The following is a 21,503-nucleotide window of genomic DNA, read 5'->3' as shown; positions in this document are numbered from 1 at the left end:
ACATCGAATTATCAATTTAAAACGCATGTTTTATTTAGTGAAGCCGATGGTTTTGCAGCCTGGGAGTTAAAATCTTAAAAAGTACCCCTTCAGCCAAAATGACAATGGTACCGATTGCTATCGTTTAAATATGAAATTAGAATGATGCTACAATAAAATGACCAGATTCAAAGTCGAAAAACACTTTTTCGAACTTTGTAATACACCACAAACTACTGGATCTCACATTTAATGGCTAAAGGTAATTGTGACATTGTATCGAATTCGAATGGGTCTTGCAATATGCAATACCTAGACAAAAGAACAAAAGAAGAAAGAATTAATAGACAAAATAGGAAGTTGGGTGGTTGGTTATAGACCCCTCTCAATCACCCCAAATATCTAGCTTTCTTTTGGACATGAAATCACTCCCCTTTAACCAATATACAAAAATAGATACATATTACATATGATCCGTACCAGTCATGAGAATTTTATGGTGAGTGTAAAGCACAGTGGCAGGCCAACAGGCCCACCCAAGTTTGGGTGCAGGTGCAGCCAAAAGCTCAAATTTATTGGGGTCCTTTGTGGGGACCCCACTCCACCCTTTTTTCTCTTTTTTCTTTGATCTCCAGCTGTTTCCCCTTTGTCCAATCCAAACCCATTCATCAACAAGCAACCAAAGCTATTCCCCTTCTCCCATCCTCTCCTTCCAGCCTGGCCAATTCCAAAGGATGTCAGGTTCCACATGCTATGCTCTCTCTCTCTCTCTCTCTCTAAAATTTGCTCCAAGTATTGTAAACATCAAAGGATAGTTACAGAGACCATAGTTGAGAGATACAAGAGAGATGGGGGGAGGGGGTCATGTAACCTCCCTGTTTGGAGGCTTTCCACATGTGCAGGTTGATACAGGCAATGTAATCAATGAATATAGATATATAATGGAGAATGAAAACAAGTTTCTAAGTCAGATTACCATGGCCGAAAATTGTCTCAAAGTGGGGTTTCCGACCAGTGTTAACTAGAGATTTCAGATAGAATTAGTTAGAACTGGATATGACTTTTTTCTACCGCAATGAGGCAGGTATAACCTTTTGAAAACAAATAGAAACACATTTTGCCAGAGACCCATGTGTGTGTGTATAGGAGAAGGAAAGCACAAGGGACTCAACCATAATTTCCCAATCAAATAAGTCAAGGACTGAGACTGGTTAGTTTTTAGCATGTAGCGCCTGAGAGTAAAGAAGGTTGATACAACAACACGAGTCTTAGTACTAAAATGTAAAATTCTATGCGAATGAGTGAATTGGTTCATTTTTCCAGGATGATCCCACCAGTACGGGAGTCGATCAGACTCGCCCATTAAGCGAAGGTCTGAGGTTCAATTCCCCACATAATGTGTTTCAGTTTTGACATAACCCATGCTACTCCGTTTTCACAGATCATATGATCTGTTGAAATATAGCTAGAAAGGCTAGAAAACCCAGAACAGGACCCAATGCAATTTACTAATCAACAGGTTTGCCGCATTTAAGGACTGCGATCAGAATCAACTTCATAATTTGAAAATTCATTCCCTTGTTTAAAGCATGAGACGACAATTTCAAGGGTAACAGGATCAAAACTGAAACATTTTGAACATGGGAAATTCATTCATGTTTAAATCCTCAGATGAGAAGGTCATAAACTCAAAATGGAGAACATACTGAGACCGAAGGTTATCATGGGGCTGATGAAGAAAGAAAGTGAGAGGTCTAAAGTTGGAGTAGAATCCAATTACAAATAATCTCAGTGGGGACCTCCTTAATCAAAGCTTGAACAGCTCTAATAGTTAAATGGCTGATAAAGCAGGAAGAGTCACGTGGCCACAGAAATGAGCAGTATTAACATCTAGGAATATCCAAATACAAGTAGCAATCAGAAAACATTGACAGAACATCCAAGATGCAAATGTAATTTTAAAAGGCAAAGGCTATGTTTTGCATTTGAGGAACGGTAATTTTCACCACTGATAATTACCACAAAAATTATAAATAATCTCACCAAATGATAAAATTTCCCACCAACATGAGACAGATTCCAAACATGGAGCCCCAATGCAAAGAACAGAGAGTTACTATAACCCTGTTTTCCCAGTGAAAACTACAGAGAGATGCACAGTAAAAGCTAAAGAAAAGCTCTCTGTGAAGGGGCTCAAAATTGGCTATTCCAAATTTCAAGACTGAGGAATTCACCTTTTCATCATATCCTCGAAGTCATGTCCACCTCGTCTTATTGCCTTCCCCGCTGCTTTCCCCTTCTCTTGTAACTTCTGTCTCCATCACCCCACGGTTCACATGATGAGAATCATCAACGCCATGTGAACGAGGCACTTCTCTTCCATTCCTTCGACCCTGCAAACAAGAAAACCAGAAAAAAACCAAGCATCAGAAGAAATCCCCATCTAGAAAACTCTAAATTTTGCTTTATTCATTCTTCTTTCATCCCTTAACATGACAAAACAAGAACTTAATGACACATGCAATTGAAGAGCAATACATTCTCACGGAATGGAAACTCATCAACTTCGAGCATGTGGATGACATGGCCCATCTTAGGCCTCTTCAGAGCATCCGGATCCACACATCGAAGAGCAACCAAAAGAGCTCGTTTTAAAGCTCGAGAAGAGGGCTTTTCAGACATTTTTGGATCCACTACTAGCTCAGCATTCCTACTTCCTACCATAGTTTTCAACCACTCAACCAAATTCACCTGATAAAATCAGTTCATAGAGTTACTTTCCCAAATAAATCTCATAAATAACACAAATTCCTTTACTTTGTGCATGAATCAAATTCACCTCTCCAGGGGGTCGACTGTAATCAACTGGGCTCCTCCCTGTAATTATCTCCATGATAAGCACACCAAAGCTATAAACATCGCTTCTCTCATTCAACATACCAGTGCTAGCATATTCAGGAGCCACATAGCTATCAAGAACATAGGCTATAGTCATTTACAGCACTTGAGAATCCTTAGAAAGATTGAAAATAAAATTTTAGGAAGGAACAAAATGTTACGATGAAATACTAACCCAAATGTGCCCATAACACGAGTTGTTACATAGCTCCTCTCTGAACCCAAGAGCTTCGCGAGCCCAAAATCTGAGACCTTGGGACTCCACTGCCGGTCAAGCAATATGTTACTGGACTTCACATCTCGATGAACTACCTTAGGCTCAAGCCCTTCATGGAGATAAGCTAAACTGCACATATATGAAGTATCAGATATAAGAAATATACAAAGAAGAAATTCTACCAAAAATTTATAGAAATTCACTCGTTATTTATGGATTGTGGTGGCTTGTACCCAATTTCAGCAAAAATGGACATACCCCTTTGCAGTTCCAAGGATGATGTTCATCCTGATGTCCCATGTTAGGAGGCTGTGTTGGCCTACATCCCCATGAAGCCATTGATCCAGATTACCGTTGTCTACATACTCATAAACAAGCATCCTAATCACCAAGACAAGAGAGAAACAAGACAAGATCAAGGGAAAGCAAAATGTATACGAAAGCTGATAGATGAAGTCAATTAGGGCAGAAGTTAACAAAAAAAAAAGGGAAAAGAAAACGGCCACAACGATACTGCAAAGTGTATCAATAGATGAAATAGAGAGGAACCCAAGTATTGGAGTAGAGAGAGAAGTGAAAAGCAATGAGATAGACAAATGAGAAAACCTGTAAGCTCCCTCAACACAGTATCCAAGCAATCTGACCAAGTTCTTGTGTCTAACACGCCCAATTGCTTCAACCTCCACTTTAAATTCTCTCTCAGCTTGACCCCTACAGTTCAATTCCGCCAATTCATCACTACCAAAATTGTCAATTAACTCAAAAGATGAGTAATTCAAGCTAATAACACCCCCCAACAATCAACAAACCACCAAACCATCATCAATTTGATAAAATCCCAATATCCCTTAAATCATGGAATGCAAGAAAAAAGACCAGAATTTATAAAATAAACAAGATGAATACCTGTTATTCAGCAAGTTCTTGATGGCAACGATGGTATTATCGAGAAGTACCCCGCGATAAACTATACCATAGCCCCCCTCACCAATCACATTCTCATCAGAGAGGCCATTCGTGGCAATTTCAAGCTCTCTGAGAGTGTACCAATGACCCCACCCCAAATGGGAGACCTCAGGAACAGCAGGAGGAGCCGAATCAACAGTAGAACGACTCTCACAACTCACCTGCCTATCCGAAAAAATAATTCGATGGTCTTTACCGATATCAATTTGTATATCCTTTCTGGGTTCTGAGAAAACAGCAGGGGAAGCATGTTCAGAGACATGGATTACCGATTTCTCGAGGTCAGACGATGGGTTATTGTTGTTGATTTCCTGAATCTCTCTAGATACTACAGGCGTGGTCGAGAATTGGTTATGGAGGTTGTGAGAGAAAGGGGTTTTCCGGCGAGTGGTGGCCGCCGATTTCCGACGAAAAGCTATGCAGAGAGAGAGGAGGAAGAGAACAATGACAATGGCCGCCCCAACTGAGATTCCGATGACTACCCATAAGCGGAGGCCAAAGATGGAGGTGGGTTTGGAGAGCTGGTTGTTGAGGAATGGCGCGTCGTAGAAAGACATCGCCTTTCTCTCTCTACAAAATCTCTCTCTCTCTCAAAATTTTTGCTCAATGATGTGGAGGCGAAACGGCCGTAGGCCGGAGTTTCGATTTCCCGGGCATTGCAGCGAGAACGAGATAGTGGTCTCTGGCAAGTGGCAGTGGAGAGTTGCAGAGCGAGAAGCAGATTTGATTAATATTAATAATAAATAAGAGAGAAGAGTGCTGGGACAGAAAGTGCGAGAAGTGGAGTCCATAAATAAATAAAAAAACAGACAATACCGAGATGGCCAAACGATCTTCTACTCCCGCGGGAGAAAAATGTCCATTTATTTCCTCGGATAAAACCCCGTTTAGGATGAATATTCAGACCTCTTTTTTTTTGGGGGATGTAACCTATTCAACACATAGATTAACCTTATAAAAAAAAAATTTCCGAATTATACTTTCAAAAAAAAAATAAGATCACGAGATTAAATATTAACCATCCAATTTTTTGGTGAGGAGATCTAAATATTTAAAATCTCTAATTTTAATATTTTTTGAGAATAATTATCTAGCGATCCTAAGTAATTTCTACAAAAAAAAAAGAAAAACAAATTGCTAGAAAAACACCTCTTGAAGGAGAGAGTAGAAGTACACAACGCACCCTAGGGAGTACAGTAGAGGTACATGATATAATTAAATATAGGATTGTCTGAAAGTGCAAAATGACCGAAACACCCTCGTCAATGGAGAGTGAGACTTGTGGTTTTGAAAAAGCAAACGATGCATCCAATGATTTAAAAGCGGATTGGTGACCCGGATCGGGTAACCAAAAAACAGATCCGGATCAAAAAATATGCGATTCGGATCAGAAATCGGGTGAATTGGTCAGAATAAAGCTTAAAAAAAATTCAAAAAAATTATTAAAATTCATTATAAATATTTTTTTTTAGGAATTCAATAAAAAACGAGAGTACTCCATTAAGAATTTTCATGTTTTTTAATGAATATGCGAATATTGATATGTAATTTCCCTACATGAACCGCCATTCAGCATTTAATTTACATCACACAAAAGGATAAACATAGAATTATCATGGAATAAGTATATCAACATACATGGACTACAATAAAGCATAAAATTAATAACATATGATCTAAAAATAAAATGATAGATGACGTTATTGTTCTTCTTGGTCACGCTGGTGCCATTGATTGAATTCGTTTAACAATTAATTGATTCGATCTAAAAACGAATCATCGATATTAGTAGGCGTCTGACTATTCCCAAATCCCCGAGTGTTAGTGTTTTATTGTGTTCCCAATCCAAAATCCCCGAAACTTGTCTATCCTTCATGCTCACCTGCACTGTCGTGCTCATCCTTACACTGTTGCTGTTGGGACTCGATATGTGAATAATATGGGGATAGGGTGGCCTCAGAATCATCATCTCTCTCATTTTCTCTTTGAATAATATGGATTAAAAAAAAAATTAACAAATTTTCAAAAAAATCGATCATGGATTAAAAAAAAAAATCACAAATTTTCAAAAATTCTATCATGGATTACAAAAAAAATTTCGATCATGGATTAAAAAAAAAATCACAAATTTTCAAAAAATTCAATCATGGATTACAAAAAGTTCGATCATGGATTACAAAAAATTCGATCATGGATTACAAAAAATTCGATCACAGATTACAAAAAATTCGATCATGGATTACATAAAATTCGATCATGGATTACAAAAAAAAAAAAAACATAAAAAAACAAAAAATTCCATCGTGTATTACAAAAAAAGAAAAAAACAATTCGATCATGGATTACAAAAAATTCTAACATGGGTTACAAAAAACAAAAAAAAACAAAAAATTCGATCATGGATTACAAAAAAAACAAACAAACATTTCGATCATGGATTACAGAAAATTCGATCATGGATTGCAAAAAATTCTATCATGAATTACAAAAAAATCGATCATGGATTGCATAAATTCGATCATGGATTACATAAAATTCGATCATGGATTACAAAAAAAAACAAAAAATTCGATCGTGGATTACAAAAAAAGAAAAAAACAACTTGATCATGGATTACAAAAAATTCAATCATGGATTACAAAAAAACTCTATCATGGGTTACAAAAAAAACAAAAAACAAAAAATTCGATTATGGATTACAAAAAAAAAACAAACATTTCGATCATGGATTACAAAAAAAAAACAACCATTTCGATCATGGATTACAAAACATTCGATCATGGATTACAAAAAATTCTATCATGGGTTACAAAAAAAAAAAAAAAAAATTCGATCATGGATTACAAGAAAAAAAAACAAACATTTTGATCATGGATTACAAAAAATTCGATCATGGATTACAAAAAATTCTATCATGGGTTACAAAAAAAAAAAAAACATTTGATCATGGATTACAAAGAAAAAAAAAAACAATTCGATCATGGATTACAAAAAAATCGATCAAGTATTACAAAAAAATCTATCATGGATTACAAAAAATAAAATAAAATAAAAATAAAAAAAAATATGTTCTTCGGTATGGGACTCGCCGATTCCGTACAGTGAATCGGCGAGTCACTGTGCAGAATCGTCCGGTTCTCTCTAGAACTGGACGATTCCCGTTTTTTTCACCGATTCGATCCGTCCATGGAGATTCTCGAGTCGAACAGGGCAAGTCCTGTTGGACTCGACGTTTTTCTAAACTCTGGTTGCATCGAATGCAATAATAACATTATGAAGGATAGTGGAAGAGTTTTGGTGTGATTAGAGATCTAAACATAGTAAAATAACTATTTAAGCAAAGATGTTCATCGTATCCAATAAAATCTACTAAAAATGAGCTCCTCCTATCCCAACCGTCGCCTCGCCTCGCCCTGTCCGAGCCAGTGTAGAAAAATCGAAGTCGCCTCGCCTCGCCCTGTCCGAGCCAGTGTAGAAAAATCGAAGTGGAATAGTTAGCCAGACATGGACTGGGAACCGCTCTAACCAATTCAACCCGTCTAATTAGACAAGTCTAATTAGAAATGTTAAAAAAATCTAATAATATATTTAAAATATATTAAAAGTTAAAATGAATGAAAAATATAAATTTTAAACAATTTAAAAGTATTTTTAAAATTTTCTAAAAAATATACGTAAATGTAAAGACAAGTATTAATGACCAAAACAATTTTTAACTTTTTCCATAATGATGAAAAATATTAAAAAATAGATTACCAACAAAATCCCTTATTTTTTGGATTTTATATATATTTTTTTAAAAAAAATTAAAATATCTAGCAGGTTACCATAATCGGCTAAAACCGAGAGTGGCCGGTTCTAATCTAATCATGGGGCCATTTTTTCCTTAAATGATCCTAACCTGTGTCCCATAGAGTTGGACCGGGTCAAAAATAAAATAATAATAATAAAAAATAAACAAATAAGCAAGATGACCAAGCAAGCCAACAAAGCTGGCACTAGTCTGGCTCTCGAGGCACAATTTGTAGCCCAAGGCCTTACTTTTTTAGGGCCGGCCAACTGAGGCCCAATGTGCCGTAGGGCCCATTGTCGGTCCTTAACTCAAGAAATCTCTCTCTAAGTTGGGCAACTCTCTCTGTCTCTCAGTGATTGATTGAGAAACAAAGTCTCCGAGAATCAAAGCGATGGAGGAGTTGGTATCAACTACAAAACGGTGAGTGAATTCTCCAGGGCATAACTTTCATGAATGATCAAGTACCACATATGAAGAATGATTTGATAAGGCTGTAGTCATATCAAAATAAGTAAATCTTCACTTCATAACTCATTGAACAATGCAAGTAAAGCATTGAAAAACCCTGATGATCCCGAATTGAACATTGTGGTTGTAAAAAAAAAAAATAGACTGTAAAGCTCTAAAAATAGTGTATATTGTAAAATATTATCTAGACTTTAAAAATAAATGTTGTACCATTTGTTGAGTTTCAAATTTTGTTGGTATTGAAAATTGATTTTAGAGCCATCATAGATATTTCCGTTGCTTAAAGTATTTTTTGGACGTGGATTTGAGGTGAGAGTTTATTTTGCTTTCATAAAACCTAGGCCTTATAAAAACCACGTCCTCTGGATATTGAGCCTTTCCTACAGAACAACCCAGTGAAAGTTCGTAAATAACCGATATACACCCTCGCCAAGCGCTTGTGGGCGAGAGGAGGGAGGTGGGTAGTTTAGGCATTCAGAAATCTTGAAAGAGAGTTTCGTATTTAGTTGAAGGAATTGGTGGGCAGATCTCATTAGCCCGTGGTGTGGTCTTTCTAGGGCTTATTATACACTTACTCTGGCCAAAACACATATTCAAGAGGACTTTTTTTTTTCAATTTAGAATTCTGAAATTCATTTTAAAATCACTAAATGAATATTTTAAAAAACTTACAAGGAACTTACATTTCACTCTCTAAAAAGTAGAGGCTTTTTCTTTAATCTAATTAGGCAAATGTTAAAACAAGGCCTAAGCCCTATGAAAAAAAAGTAAAGCCGCCTCTCAAACCTCATCGAAAATTAGCCAGGACAGAGATACAAAGAGAGTAGCCACTGTTCACCACAGATCTTCGAACGCATGCACCCTAAGGGCAGGTGCAGCCCTCACCTAGTCACCAACCAAAGTGAGAGTTTGAGAAAACCAGAGTGAAAGTTCGAAAAAAAAAACCTTCGAATCAATCATCTCAACTTGACTAATATGGACGTGACAAAAATTAGGATTTCAAGGCTTCAAATAATATATTAAATTATAACACATTATCTAGACAACTCATTTTCAAGTGTTCATAGATCCATGAAGCCTGTATAATTTTTTGAGCTAAAAATTTTATAATTGATAATGGAAATAGATTGTAGAGCCATCATAAGGGTTTCCCACACCTAAAGTGTTTTAGATTATGATGTGAAGCTTTATTTTTTCATAAGCTCTAGGCATTATTGAAACTAAATCCATTTAATTATGTATCAATCTTGGATACTTCTCGAGGGTGTATAAAGTTTTTTTTTCCTATTTCGGAGGTTGAGATCAAATACATGTAGAGTTATGGAAAAATGAAACATAGGATTTCAACAGAGGGAGTAAATGCGAAACATGCTCCCGCGGGAGCATAAGATATAACTAATGGGGGAATAATTCTTTCCCGCCCCACCAAGGAGGACTTCACGTATTTATTGAATTTCCAGCTCTTTATTGGATGCCGTGCAAAGGGGGGAAGTTGACTACCTACATTGAATTGGAGGAGAAAAATGCGTGTCTTTGTGCCCTGTGACGCGTGCTACAAAACGAGTCATAAATTTAACCTCCAAATTTCAAACAGTCAAAATAAAGAGGAAGTATTCACATTTTCAGAGTTTCCAAAATGATATAAGAAAATATTTTATTCAACAAAATATTCCATGAGGGTAGCACAGGAGAACATTACGTTTGCTCTATTGGATAAATTAGTGTTCGACTTTTCGGGTGAGTCCGCTCGGACCCGGCCAAGTGACTCGCTTTCACCATCTTGATGTGCTCGAATATCCTGAAGTTAGGTGTCCAACTTAGGGATCTTAAAAAATAAATTCTAAAAGCGTTACATAAAATGTTTTAAAATGAGAATTTTTGTTTGTAACATGTTTTTTTTATGTGTTGTATCATTTTAGCAAAGATTGAAAAGTATTTTCGCCTTGAATACTTACTTTTTGACAATTTTTTTTTTTTGGATTATTTCAAAAATATCTCCGGTCACAAAATTGATTTTTCAAAATCTATTTTTATACTGTTATTTTAACCTCATTTAGAGGTGTTTTGTTTAATTTTACTTTAAAAATAGATTTTAATAGAAAAGTTACGCAAGTTAACTCTAAAATAATGAGATCTAGATGGAGCAACCTTGTGGCATTACCATGCATTAGTGTGGTATTAATGAGGTTGTGGGCTTGTCCAAACTATACCCTAGCATATCGCACCTGGTTATTGAAGGGGATTATGCCAATATTATTGCATGGTGCAAAGACCCAGAGCATGTGCCTTGGGCTTGGACTTCTATTATGGATGAGATTATTCTAAGTCTATAGGGGAGATGCCTATTGCTTAGCCAAAGAAAGAACACCGTCTTAGTTCTATTTTTTTTGTGCTCTATTTGTCTAATCTTATCTATTACTCTATTCTCTCTTTTCTTTTTTCTTTTCTTTTCTTTTCTTTTCTTTTTTTTTTTTTTTTTCTTCTTGGGAGCTGTCCCCCTCTTTTTTGGTCTTCCTTTTCATTTTTGTTTTTTTTGCTTTTTGTATCTCATCGTTATCTCAATGAATTATACTTGCCGTTTTTTAAAAAAAAAAAAAAAAAAAAAGAAAAAAATGGATAAACAAAGAAACATGAGGCCCTTATGAGTAACCCACGCGTGGGAGCATCCTATCATACAAATACTCCCTTAGGCAAAATAGCTACTTGAGGGATTTTCTCTTATCCAAAACTTTAGGATATTTCCTGAGTATCACTGCGTTATTGAACATCCAGATCATTCCCCTCAAAAATTGGATAATTGCTTTGCAATTTTGGGATGTCATTTTCTTTAGGCATGTAGAGAGTAAGATATTTTTTTTCTCCTTGAGTGAACTGCTGAGTTCTAGAGATTACATCCCCAAATTTGAGATCTAAAAAAAAATCTCTAACATGAGTTTTGCTCGAGAAAGTAAATGGATAGTATACTCTTGAAGGAGTATAACATCTTCTAGCAAAATTAGAGCAAACTAGTTTTGTAGTTCGTTTGGTGAATAAGCTGGAGGGATTATGACACTTGAGGCTGTGAAATACGATCGTCGCTCATCAAATTCAAATAACGCTATAGGATCTCTCATGTGCATCAGTAAGTGCGTGGGCCAGTGATCGTAAAATCGAATAAGAGGTTAACCAGATATGGCGTCGGAAGAATCTACTAAAATATAAAAATCATATAAATAATGATTAAAACAAAACACATTCAAATGAAGTTAAAAATTAATTAAAAAATTGATTTTAAAAATAAATATTAATGACCAAAACAATATTTAATATTTCCCATAATGTAAAAATTATTAAAAATGTATTACAAATCAAATTCTTTATTTTTGAGATTTTATATACTTTTTTTAAAAAAAAAAAAAAAAATACCAGTAGATCAACAAAACCGCTTGAAACTGGAACCGGCAAGGGGCCAGTTCCGATCTAACCAAGCGGTTACCGGTTAGATCACCCGATTTTTCTGACAATGGTGTGGGCACCATAAACAACTTGTCCTCCCCGATTTTTCTCGACTGGCTTTTTAGAGGGGCAATCTGGGTCACCGAATCATGTTTTTAAAACCTTGGTAGGAGCAATCCAACCCTCTCTATTCGTGGTTAGCAACATAAAACTCACTTTCTTTAACTTGAAACCCTTATCTCAAAAGAGTATCCAGATCATTTGCTTGGGAAACTTATGTGGTCAAGTTACCTAAATGCGTCTCCTTATTTACGCCTCTAAATACAAAATATTGACAATTTGGATTTAAAAAAAAAAACAATTTTGAGGGAGGATGATTTGTCCACCTTAATGAGTTTGTACGATTGTTTGACCATTTAAATGGTCTTTCCCCTAAAATGTTTTTCAAGTAAATATTTTTGGCTCAGAGCAAGGTAGATAAGGTGGCGGATGCAGCAACATGACATTTACAGTTCCATTCTCATGAAGACCCCCTAAAGCCCTTCCTTAATAATTCTTTTTTTAATTTTATTTAATATTTTCTTAGATGCCCTCCATATCCTTACCATATAAACTTTTATTTTTATTTTATTTATTTATTAATATCATTGATTCAGACTCATCTAGACTCGATCCAACGATCCGACACAAATTTGTGGAGAAATGATCTACTATAATTTTAATTTTAATTTTATTTATTTATTACTATATTTTTGAATCATCGATTTGAACTAATCAAAACTCGACACGAATTTATGAACAAATGGATTTTGAAAAACTGATTTAACAAGGCGTCGAATAAGACAATTTGGCAATAACGAACTCAAGCCTTCTTAATGTCAGTCGTGCATTTAGGAAGAAACAAAAATATGGAAGAGATGTCACAAGCATCAAACGGCGCTCATGAAGAAAATGACACACATCTTTAATGCGTTTTGTCCGCCATGAAATACGACTGTCACTATAGCTGACAGAATTCGAACGGCACTTCCATGATAGATATAGAACTTGATTGGTGGACACCATGTATGAGACGTTGCCCAATATTGAGTTCCAGACAGGTTTTAAGAAACGGATATGTCACCCAAATCACCTCTTTCAATTTCCGGCATGTCAACGATCTGGAGTGGCAATCCAAAAAACAAATTAGAAAAGAATTAAGTGGGCTTTGTTTGGTAAGAGAACCAGTCATAACTAATGAAAACTGACCGATTCAATAGTTAAAATAATAATAATAATAAAAATTAAAAATTAAAATTCTATGACAAAACCGACACGACTAACCGACCGATTCATGATCCAAATCACCAATTTTTTAAATCCTTGCTCCACAAGTTGCATTGATGTCAATTACAAAAACATGAAAAGCAAGGCTTATGAGGATCTAGACATGAGCACGTATACTATGCTCATGCGGGAGTAAACCGTGCATCTAATTCACCTATTCTAGTGTATTTTTTAATCCGAAATTTTGGGAACCAGATAATTATTTTCAAAACAAAAAAACTGTAGCTTTGAATTTTATAACATTTAGATCTAGCCTTTAAAAAATTGGAGGCACTATTTTCTCCTATTACATTAAACTTATTTTGGGAATTTTTTTTTGAATTGAGATTAGCCTCTAGAAATTACATCCCCAAAATTTGAAATCCAAAAAAACTTGGATGCGCATTCCCCTGTAAATAAATGGATAGTATACTCCCATGGGAGTAGGATGTCTTTTGGCTTTAGAAATATTATTAATACATAATCATAAAGTAGTAGGATATCTTAGAAACTAATCAAGAATATTTTGACATAAAGCCATACGGGTTTGCGTGTCTACCAAGAGCCTATGAGCGCATTGCACTTGGCTACTTATAAGAGCTTCTCTTCAATGGAAAAAGATCAAATTTGATTTTAGGAAGGGAATGAAAATCATCATCATCATCATCAGAGCATTTTCCCACCTATTTGTGGTCGGCAAATGCAAAACACATGTATACTCCGATGCCTCTGAATGCCTGTCACGAGAGGGACAGGAGGCACACATCAAGGAGCGAGAGAAAGGAATGGGAATGGAACGTAACTGGCATTGGTTTAAGGATCAATGGTATCTCATATTACTATATTTATAAAGAACAATACTCTTCCCAGTTCAAAATTCAAACTCTATATGAAATCATGAAGGAACAAAATAGAATTTTCTAACCATGACCGAGGAATAATGAAGCAGAAGGGACAGGAGCTCAAGATTCAGAGCTTTAATCAACCACATTTTCAGATATTTCTAATTCTTATGGTACAAATGCAGTCAGCTTTAAACCAAATCTTAATGAAGATTAAACTTACAATAGTCCAACCTTGAGGTCACCATCCTTCACTGCAACTCTTCAGAGTTGAAAGTAACAACATTCCCCTCGAAAGCCGCATATCGATCATCAACTCCCAAAGGGTTGTCACTTCTTTATGAGAAGAACCACAGTGTGAGCTGCAATACTTCGGTTCTCTCCAAGGCTGTCAACCTTTTCATGAGTTTTCGCTTTAAGATTGACTACGCTAGGATCTGCTCCAAGAAGCTCACATAGGTTGGCCCTGATTGATTCTTTGTGGGGGCTCAGCTTGGGTCTCTGCAAGATGAGGGTGGCATCCAAGTTACCAAGTTCATAGCCTGCCTCATGCATAAGCTTCACCTAAGATAACAAGCAACTCAGAATGTGAGTGCTGTAGCTTATGTTTAAAATCAATGGGTTTTTGGTCAGTGTTATAAATATTGTGTATGCAGGCCAACAAATCAAATTTGCCGGATTAATAATTTGCATTCCACGATGATCATATTGATAAGGTCCATGAAGTTATTTTATAACGCGTAAAGTACATGAGGTTGTCATGGATCTCAATGGAAACTTCAAGGTCTATGAAGTTCTCATTGAGCTCTCACACAAAATTCTAATCGTTAATTGGAAAGCAGAGAAGGGCATTCCAACCCAAAACCAAAGCTTTGCAACTATGACAACAATGCTGCCAAATATGGGAAACATTCATTGAAGGCCTGATTCACTTTTCTACCAATCCAGGGGGTACCTTATTCACATTCCTTTTACTAAGCCTAACATTATATTGCCGTCATTATGCCCATAGGATCTCCATATATTTCTATAAATTTTAGTTACCCTCTCTGCCTGACACATGAACTACTATAATGGTAAATCATGTGTATGTAATTCTTTCTGTGAAATAGACACTAATCTTCATTTTTTTCAGTATCGAAGCTATAGATAGTCCTTATTTTGGATAATCCGTCCTTATTTTGAATAATCCTATCAAATTGAGAAAATGAATTATAATTAGTTAAGATGAGAAATTCATGAATGTATGTGCAGATAATATATCATCACATAATAACCCAAATGATGAATTTTCTGTCAGGATTGTGCTAAATATCCACTCAACCATCCTAGTACCTAAATTTTGGGACCCACAAAAGTTCCATTAAAAAATAGATTTCTACATGTTTGAGAATCCCCATAATTAGGTAGAGGTGTTGCTTTGCTGCAACTAATGGATGATGAATATTACAACAATATAAAGGCTCTCAAGATTTCCTTACCCAGCATCATGGGTCAAAATATTCAACTTGGTATTCTGCATAAACTGGAACATTCATGTCTAGGGCTGTAGGGCAAAGTCTAGGGCTGTAGGGCAAATTGGCTCAGCAAGAAATTTGAACACCAAAAATTAACATTTTCCTAAAAGAAACAGGATTTGCTAAACAGGGAAAGACAAGCAAGTCTTCAAACCCATAATCATCTGTTGAAAAACTCAGGTAAGTCAAGTTCGCAACTGACCTATGTTTTCAAAGTCAGACCCCTCTCAAGTCAACTTTTCTTGGGCAAGCAAACTCCGCAACTCACCCAGATTTAAAAAAAATGGTTTATATTCAAAAGTCAATTTGACTCGGGCAAGCCAAGTTGACTAGGTTGGACTTTTCAAACGATGCCAATCATGTCTGAAACCCAAAATCACTGACTTATCTGATATTCTGGTCAAAATTCAAAAAAACCTCCTGATTGGAATTCGCCAACAAGCCTGACAACAAGGGAAGGGAAATACTTTGCCATATCAAAAACGTGCCAATCCATGGGCAAGTGTCATTAGGCGAATTATCTAATGGTCATAGATTTTAAAATTTCATGCATCAACCAGCATATTAGCGCATGAAGTTGTGAAATTACACGATGTTGGAAAAATGGGGATAGCATGGGTTCATAACGGTGCACGGCGAACAAATTAAAAATTAAACTTTATGAGAGCTGCTTGCACTTAGTAAGTTAGGATGGAAATTTCAACAATTCCTAAAATATTTGCACTTTCTGAAAAAGAAAGATTTTGGACTGTAGCTACTGCCGAATCCATACAGCCAATCATTCAATAGAGCGGGACAACAAGAAGGTATATTCGTAGTTGTTAAAATAGTCCTGCTAGAGACATGTTTGTCAAGCAAGATAAACGTATCTGAATCCACATGGAAAGGAAAGGATTCATGGGAAGTTACAACAAAGTTAAATGCAGACTGCCTATCTAACACAACCCTCCTCCTTTACCGGGGCTTGGGACCGGCAAAGGATGGCCACGGCGTAGTGAACAATGCAAATCCCTTCAGATATCATAGGCTCAACCAGTGATCAAAATCACCTCTGTCTTCCTAAAATGCTTTTGTGACACAGGCTTGGGCTTGACTGGTTACAACATGCCATGTTTGAATAGTACCAATGAACTACATAACCAATAAAAAAAAAGAACGAGAGAGGACAAAGAAGTATATTTCTCCATTGTCTTTGCCTTCACCGCATAAATTTTCAACCAGCGAGGATGAACATGGACAATAAAGGACCATTCAATCCATGATAAATTCAGTCTTCCATTGATCTAATCCGTAAAAATTTTCCGCCTGCCAAGTCTTTGTGGCAGCAAGCAGTAAGCAATGTTCAGTTTCTAGAAAAGCTTCCTAACCTTCATCTTTTACTCTGCTGGATCCTTTCAATGCCATGTTTAGGATCATTCTCCCTTTCTCCCTAGCCTACCGACCATGATGGAGACCATAGAACTAGAAGCATGATTTGAGGAGTCAAGCATCAGCCATCAGGGAGTGGTAACGAGTAATGAGTGATATGAGCCACACATTTCTATTCAAATTTAACCATATGTCCACATCTAGTGACCTGACTCATCAATGCACAATACACGTAAAGAAAGAGATCGGCACCCCGCATACCACCATGCCCTTTATCAAAGTCATCAAGATCATTATTCAAATTTAACCACATGTCCACTTCTAGTGAACTGACTCATCAATGCACAATACACGTAAAGAAAGAGATCAGCACCCCGCACAAGACCATGCCCTTTATCAAAGTCATCAAGATCATTCTAGCAAGAAGCCTTAATTTTTTAATGGCCCCAAAAGGATAAGCAGAGGGAAAGCTCTAAGCCTGACAATAAGGCCAACGTATCCGTCCCCAGTGCATCACAAATACACATGGACCCTGAGGCTATGCCAACACAATGAACCAAGAGTTGCCATCAAATATCAGTATTCAGTGGCACCCTGTGAAATGGCCCATGCCCACAATTACCTCAGTTCGTAGCTTAGGTTGGTCACTTAGAGGGTTGGCATCCAATATCAGACATGGTCATACAGCTCCAAAATAAGATACATGGATCCCAATGGTCCACATGAGCACGCAATACCAGATATGTTCCCAGAGAGTCCTGCACAATATGTACAGGTTTGATTAAAGATCCTATTCTTTCTCTACTTCCAAGTGGCTCAAAAGATGACAGGAACACATCTTCTAGATAATGTTTCCGGTACTTTATCTTGTTATAAATTTAATCTAAATATCGTATGCCATTATTGTGTTTGCGTGATCATTGGGATTTGTATCTCAAGATGTCTACTAAATGTAGGAGCCTATGCTTCTATACGGGCATTCTCTTCCCTAAGTAAGATTTGTAGAGTAAATAAAATGGTCCTATAACAAGTTACATCAAAGTTTCTTCTCTTTTATTTTCATGTGCTTCTCTCTCATAGTTCTCTATTTTCCTTTTAACAAGTGAAATTGCTCTATTGCCCAAACTTTCGAAATGATCTTTTAAACTTCTATCCCATTCAAATAGAGGCCTCAATCATCACTAAAAGACACTCAAATGCCACAAATTAAAAGCCCCATACCATCGTTAAGCCTTGGTTCCGGATCTACCTCGATCTATAGATTGTAGAGGTTTCACCCAAACCTTAAATTGAAATTCAAAATCACATATTTGTAAATTTAAATCACGGATCCAAAGATAACATAGAAATAACCCTGAACTGATATTTTCAAGCCGTAGCAAACCACCATGTGGCTGCAAAATTTAGAAAGCGCATTCAGTTTTCCTCCCCAAGGCATTCACTTTTCTACCCCCACTTATTCACAAGAAAGTGTCAGACTTGGGTATTTGTGGAGACTTGGGTAAGACTCAAGAAACCGCTGGGGTATGTAACCGGGTACTTCAGTCAAAATAACAAGTCACTAGGGCCCTCTAGAGCTGGCAGGGCATCAGTTCCACATGAGTCATGTGATTGCTAGTTAGACTTGCTAGGCCTTTGAACTAGGGGTGGCAATGGCCTTAGCCTGGCCCTAGTCACCATAGGCCTAACCCTGCCAGACCCTGTCAGGGCTAGGGTGGGCCAAATACAATAAAAAAAAAAAACAAAAAATAAAAACTAAGGTAAAGGGGTTCGGGCCAAGCCGAACGTGTCACTGCCCAAGCCCAAGCTAGACCAGGCCAGCACCGGCCCTTGCCCAGTCCTCGTACCAAATTTTGTGGCCAAGGCCCTATTTGTTTTTGGGCAGCCGGCCCATTGCCAACCCCGCTTTGAACATTGGCATAAAACCATGCTATTAGAAACATAGCGACCAATCTCATATTCAAAACAAAGAGTATGGTCTAGTTCAACCAGTCAATCAGAAGCAGACTCGGTCAAGATTTGGATCTTCCAAGTAGCAGGTGTTAGTTTGGAGTGACACGGGTGGGTCTAAGTCATCTCACTCAAGTTTGAGACGGAATCACCGAGGTTTAAATCATAGTTATTCGGATCGGGAGCGAGAACAGTACCGGGATCGGGATCGGGATCGGTATCGAGATTGAGGAATTGTGAAATGCTAGAAGATCTCTATGGTTGGAAAAGCTGTCCGTAGAATGCACATGTTAGCGATCAAGATCCCAAATGTTAGGGATCAAGATTCCAACCTTTTGGGGATCTTGATCCCGACCTTTTGGAATTATATCCCAACTTTTTGGGGATCTTGTTACCAACCCTAAAGTGTATGATAATCTAGGATTATATATACTCTCTAAAGTAGGGATCTTATTATTGATAGCAAGCAAGCAATAGTTGTGTTGCTAGTTGGTTATAAATAAAGAAAATCATTAGTTTGGTTGTTATCTTGGTCATTTAGGTTAGGATCGAGATCCCTAACAGCAGGAATCGGGATCCCTATGAGTGGGGTTCGAGATCCCAAAATTTAAAAATCGAAATCCCTGAAAGATCCGTTCTGGGAGAGACGGAATCAAGATCCTAGAAGGGATCGCCTACCAAAATAGGAGATCCCAGTAACTATGGTTTAAATTTTCAAATGGAACCAAATTAAAGCCAAACTGTCCAAGTCACAAGTTTCCAAAATATGCTACTGTTGAATTCTAGTTCAATTACACCATGGTCTAAATGGGGATCTCCGATAAAATAATCAAATATTGGAGAAACCAAAACTGAATTGATGAATTTCTTGCCTAGATTGCCTAGAAGATAATGAACCTGAAGAAGCTGGCCTTGGATTGAAAGTACTTTATTATGTGAAACCCATTTTGGGAGCAAAAAGGTTTGGGAGGTATTACTAGACCAATCTATGCTAGCATGTGATGTACACTTCAAGTTGAACTCTAAATAAAGCCCCAAAACATTACCAACAAACATAAAATAGTATAATCCATGCATTAATAGATATAAGAGTCTTTACCTTTTAGATCTAAATATGAAAAAGACAATGAATATATAATACAAAATTGGATTATCTTTAGCAACAAATAGGAAAGAAGTATAGAGATGAGCAACATACTGCTTCTCTCATGAAGACAGATGATTCTGCTCCCCGCCATTTAGGATCACTATCAGGGAAAATTTGGCCAATATCCGGAAGTCCAAGAGCCCCCAAAATTGCATCGACCACACAGTGCAGGAGCACATCACCTATAATTATAATTTTCTTTCAAACAATCAGATATGATTTTAGGCAAGAAGTCAAAATCAAGGTAGTCACCATAAAAGTTAGCTAATTTAAACAAGAAATGAAACTTCTAAAACGCAAGAAAAATATCAAGGACTCAATTAAAAATGGAAAATGGTCCCACAAAAACTTATGACAACCAAGCATAACATTATTGGGAAACTCCATAAGTTTAAGCACAAAACATGAAGGCTCCTTGGATGATTAAAATAGCGAAGAACACCGTTAATCTATTCAAAATAATGCACGAATGTTTCCTTCAGGGCAAAGCATGGAATATATTAAAACAGAAGTATATAATGATTCTGAAACCCAGTCATGAAAATGAATGAGATATCACAGGACAGTCAAAAAATAACAAGCCTTTCGTATAAACAATACAAATTGAAAAATTAATTTTCCTCAATATTATCCGCAAGTACGGAATTACACCATGAGAAAATGCATACACAAAAATTACTTAGTTAAAAAATTTCTTAACATGGCAACTAATGAAAGCAAACACAAACATGCCTAATTTATTCAGGAATCAATATAAAATCCAGAAGAATTACTCCAGAGACAACAGGTAAACAAAATTTACCCGAAATAAACCAAAGCAATCGAGATACCAAAGTAAACACAAGCCAATTTTCTACAAAACAGACTACGGAGAGAAAAAGCCATGATTCAAAGGAGAGCAATTTACATGGAAGAACAAAATGAAACCCTAATCTCACCATCAGAATGAGCCTCACAACCTCTATCATGGGGTATATTGATTCCTCCAATAATGAGAGGCAAACCAGGCTCAAGCCTGTGAAGATCGAAGCCATGCCCCACTCTAAAAGGCGGTGAAACCCTAGGTTTATCGGAGCTCCTCTTTGTCTGCACCTCAACAGCACTGTTCATAGCGTGACATCGCACCTCCACTCTTCGCCCAAATTCGCTAGAGCTCCACAAAATTGAACTGAAAAAGAAACCAAATTTAACAAATCAGATTAGAGAAACTAGAGAGAGAAAATCATATAGAGAGATTGAGGATGGTGAAGACCGTGAGTTAGTGAGAGAAAGGGGATTGATAGGAGAGAGAAAGGGTGTACTGGCGCGGGTTTTAGAAGGAAACTTAGTGGTGAAAAGAGAAGGAGTTGGAAGAAGAGCCGCCATTGCCTCCTCGTTCCGCAGGGCAAACGTGGTCCGCGTTTGGAGTTAAAAATGGCAGAGGGCGCACGCAGATAGAGACAAGAACCGGGAATCATCCATCTCCCCTCCACTTAACCAAGTGGAAGCCCATGCATTTTTAAAAACGGAAAAGTTTATATAGAGCCGAGGCCCTAAACAATCAAATTAGAGCCTACCTCCAAATTTTCACCAAAAAATATTGTTTTGATGCTCAAATGTCTTCATCTCGACATCAAGA

The 21,503-nt window shown here is 36.9% G+C and overlaps 2 protein-coding genes across 8 annotated transcripts; both read right to left on the bottom strand.

Annotated features, from left to right (window-relative positions):
* Positions 1-386: 386 nt before the first annotated feature.
* On the bottom strand, positions 387-5,246 carry LOC18424364 (putative serine/threonine-protein kinase At1g01540). The gene is made up of 8 exons (XM_006828953.4): positions 4,001-5,246; positions 3,701-3,805; positions 3,353-3,475; positions 3,053-3,223; positions 2,819-2,948; positions 2,518-2,730; positions 2,214-2,372; positions 387-696 (listed from the first exon to the last, which is right to left on the bottom strand). The coding sequence occupies exons 1-7, from the start codon at positions 4,615-4,617 to the stop codon at positions 2,235-2,237; spliced, it is 1,497 nt and encodes a 498-aa protein (XP_006829016.1). The 5' UTR covers positions 4,618-5,246; the 3' UTR covers positions 387-696; positions 2,214-2,234.
* A 7,356-nt stretch (positions 5,247-12,602) lies between these two features.
* Positions 12,603-21,266, bottom strand: ISPF (isoprenoid F). 7 transcript variants are annotated; one of them, XR_967158.3, is made up of 5 exons: positions 21,138-21,266; positions 20,824-21,053; positions 19,937-20,067; positions 14,127-14,467; positions 12,603-12,916 (listed from the first exon to the last, which is right to left on the bottom strand). XR_967158.3 is itself a non-coding variant. In XM_011630681.3 (4 exons), exons 1-4 carry the CDS (start codon positions 21,248-21,250, stop codon positions 14,234-14,236), a joined length of 708 nt encoding a protein of 235 aa, XP_011628983.1. In that variant the 5' UTR covers positions 21,251-21,266; the 3' UTR covers positions 13,874-14,233. The 7 variants fall into 7 exon arrangements, 4 of the variants coding, with proteins under 4 accessions (XP_011628983.1, XP_020517285.1, XP_088702453.1 ...); XR_016040442.1 differs by having other exon boundaries at positions 14,127-14,404; XR_016040443.1 differs by having other exon boundaries at positions 21,187-21,266.
* Positions 21,267-21,503: the final 237 nt, after the last annotated feature.

The sequence above is a fragment of the Amborella trichopoda genome, chromosome 9, assembly GCF_054954075.1.
Source record: "Amborella trichopoda isolate Santa Cruz 75 chromosome 9, AtrichopodaSantaCruz75HAP2 v2.0, whole genome shotgun sequence".
Taxonomy (NCBI): Eukaryota; Viridiplantae; Streptophyta; class Magnoliopsida; order Amborellales; family Amborellaceae; genus Amborella; species Amborella trichopoda.
Note: the sequence above shows the minus strand (reverse complement) of the source record. Positions and strands in the feature narration are given on the sequence as shown.

Coding starts and splice junctions, on each gene's coding strand:
- LOC18424364 (XM_006828953.4), bottom strand. CDS start 4,617: ATGTCTTTCTACGACGCGCCATTCCTCAACAACCAGCTCTCCAAACCC. Junction 3,224..3,352: donor ATCCTTGGAACTGCAAAGGG/GTATGTCCATTT, acceptor ATATATGTGCAG/TTTAGCTTATCTCCATGAAG. Junction 2,949..3,052: donor CGTGTTATGGGCACATTTGG/GTTAGTATTTCA, acceptor TGTTCTTGATAG/CTATGTGGCTCCTGAATATG.
- ISPF (XM_011630681.3), bottom strand. CDS start 21,250: ATGGCGGCTCTTCTTCCAACTCCTTCTCTTTTCACCACTAAGTTTCCT. Junction 21,054..21,137: donor CTTTCTCTCACTAACTCACG/GTCTTCACCATC, acceptor TTTCTTTTTCAG/TTCAATTTTGTGGAGCTCTA. Junction 14,468..19,936: donor CTGTCTTCATGAGAGAAGCA/GTATGTTGCTCA, acceptor TTGTTATCTTAG/GTGAAGCTTATGCATGAGGC.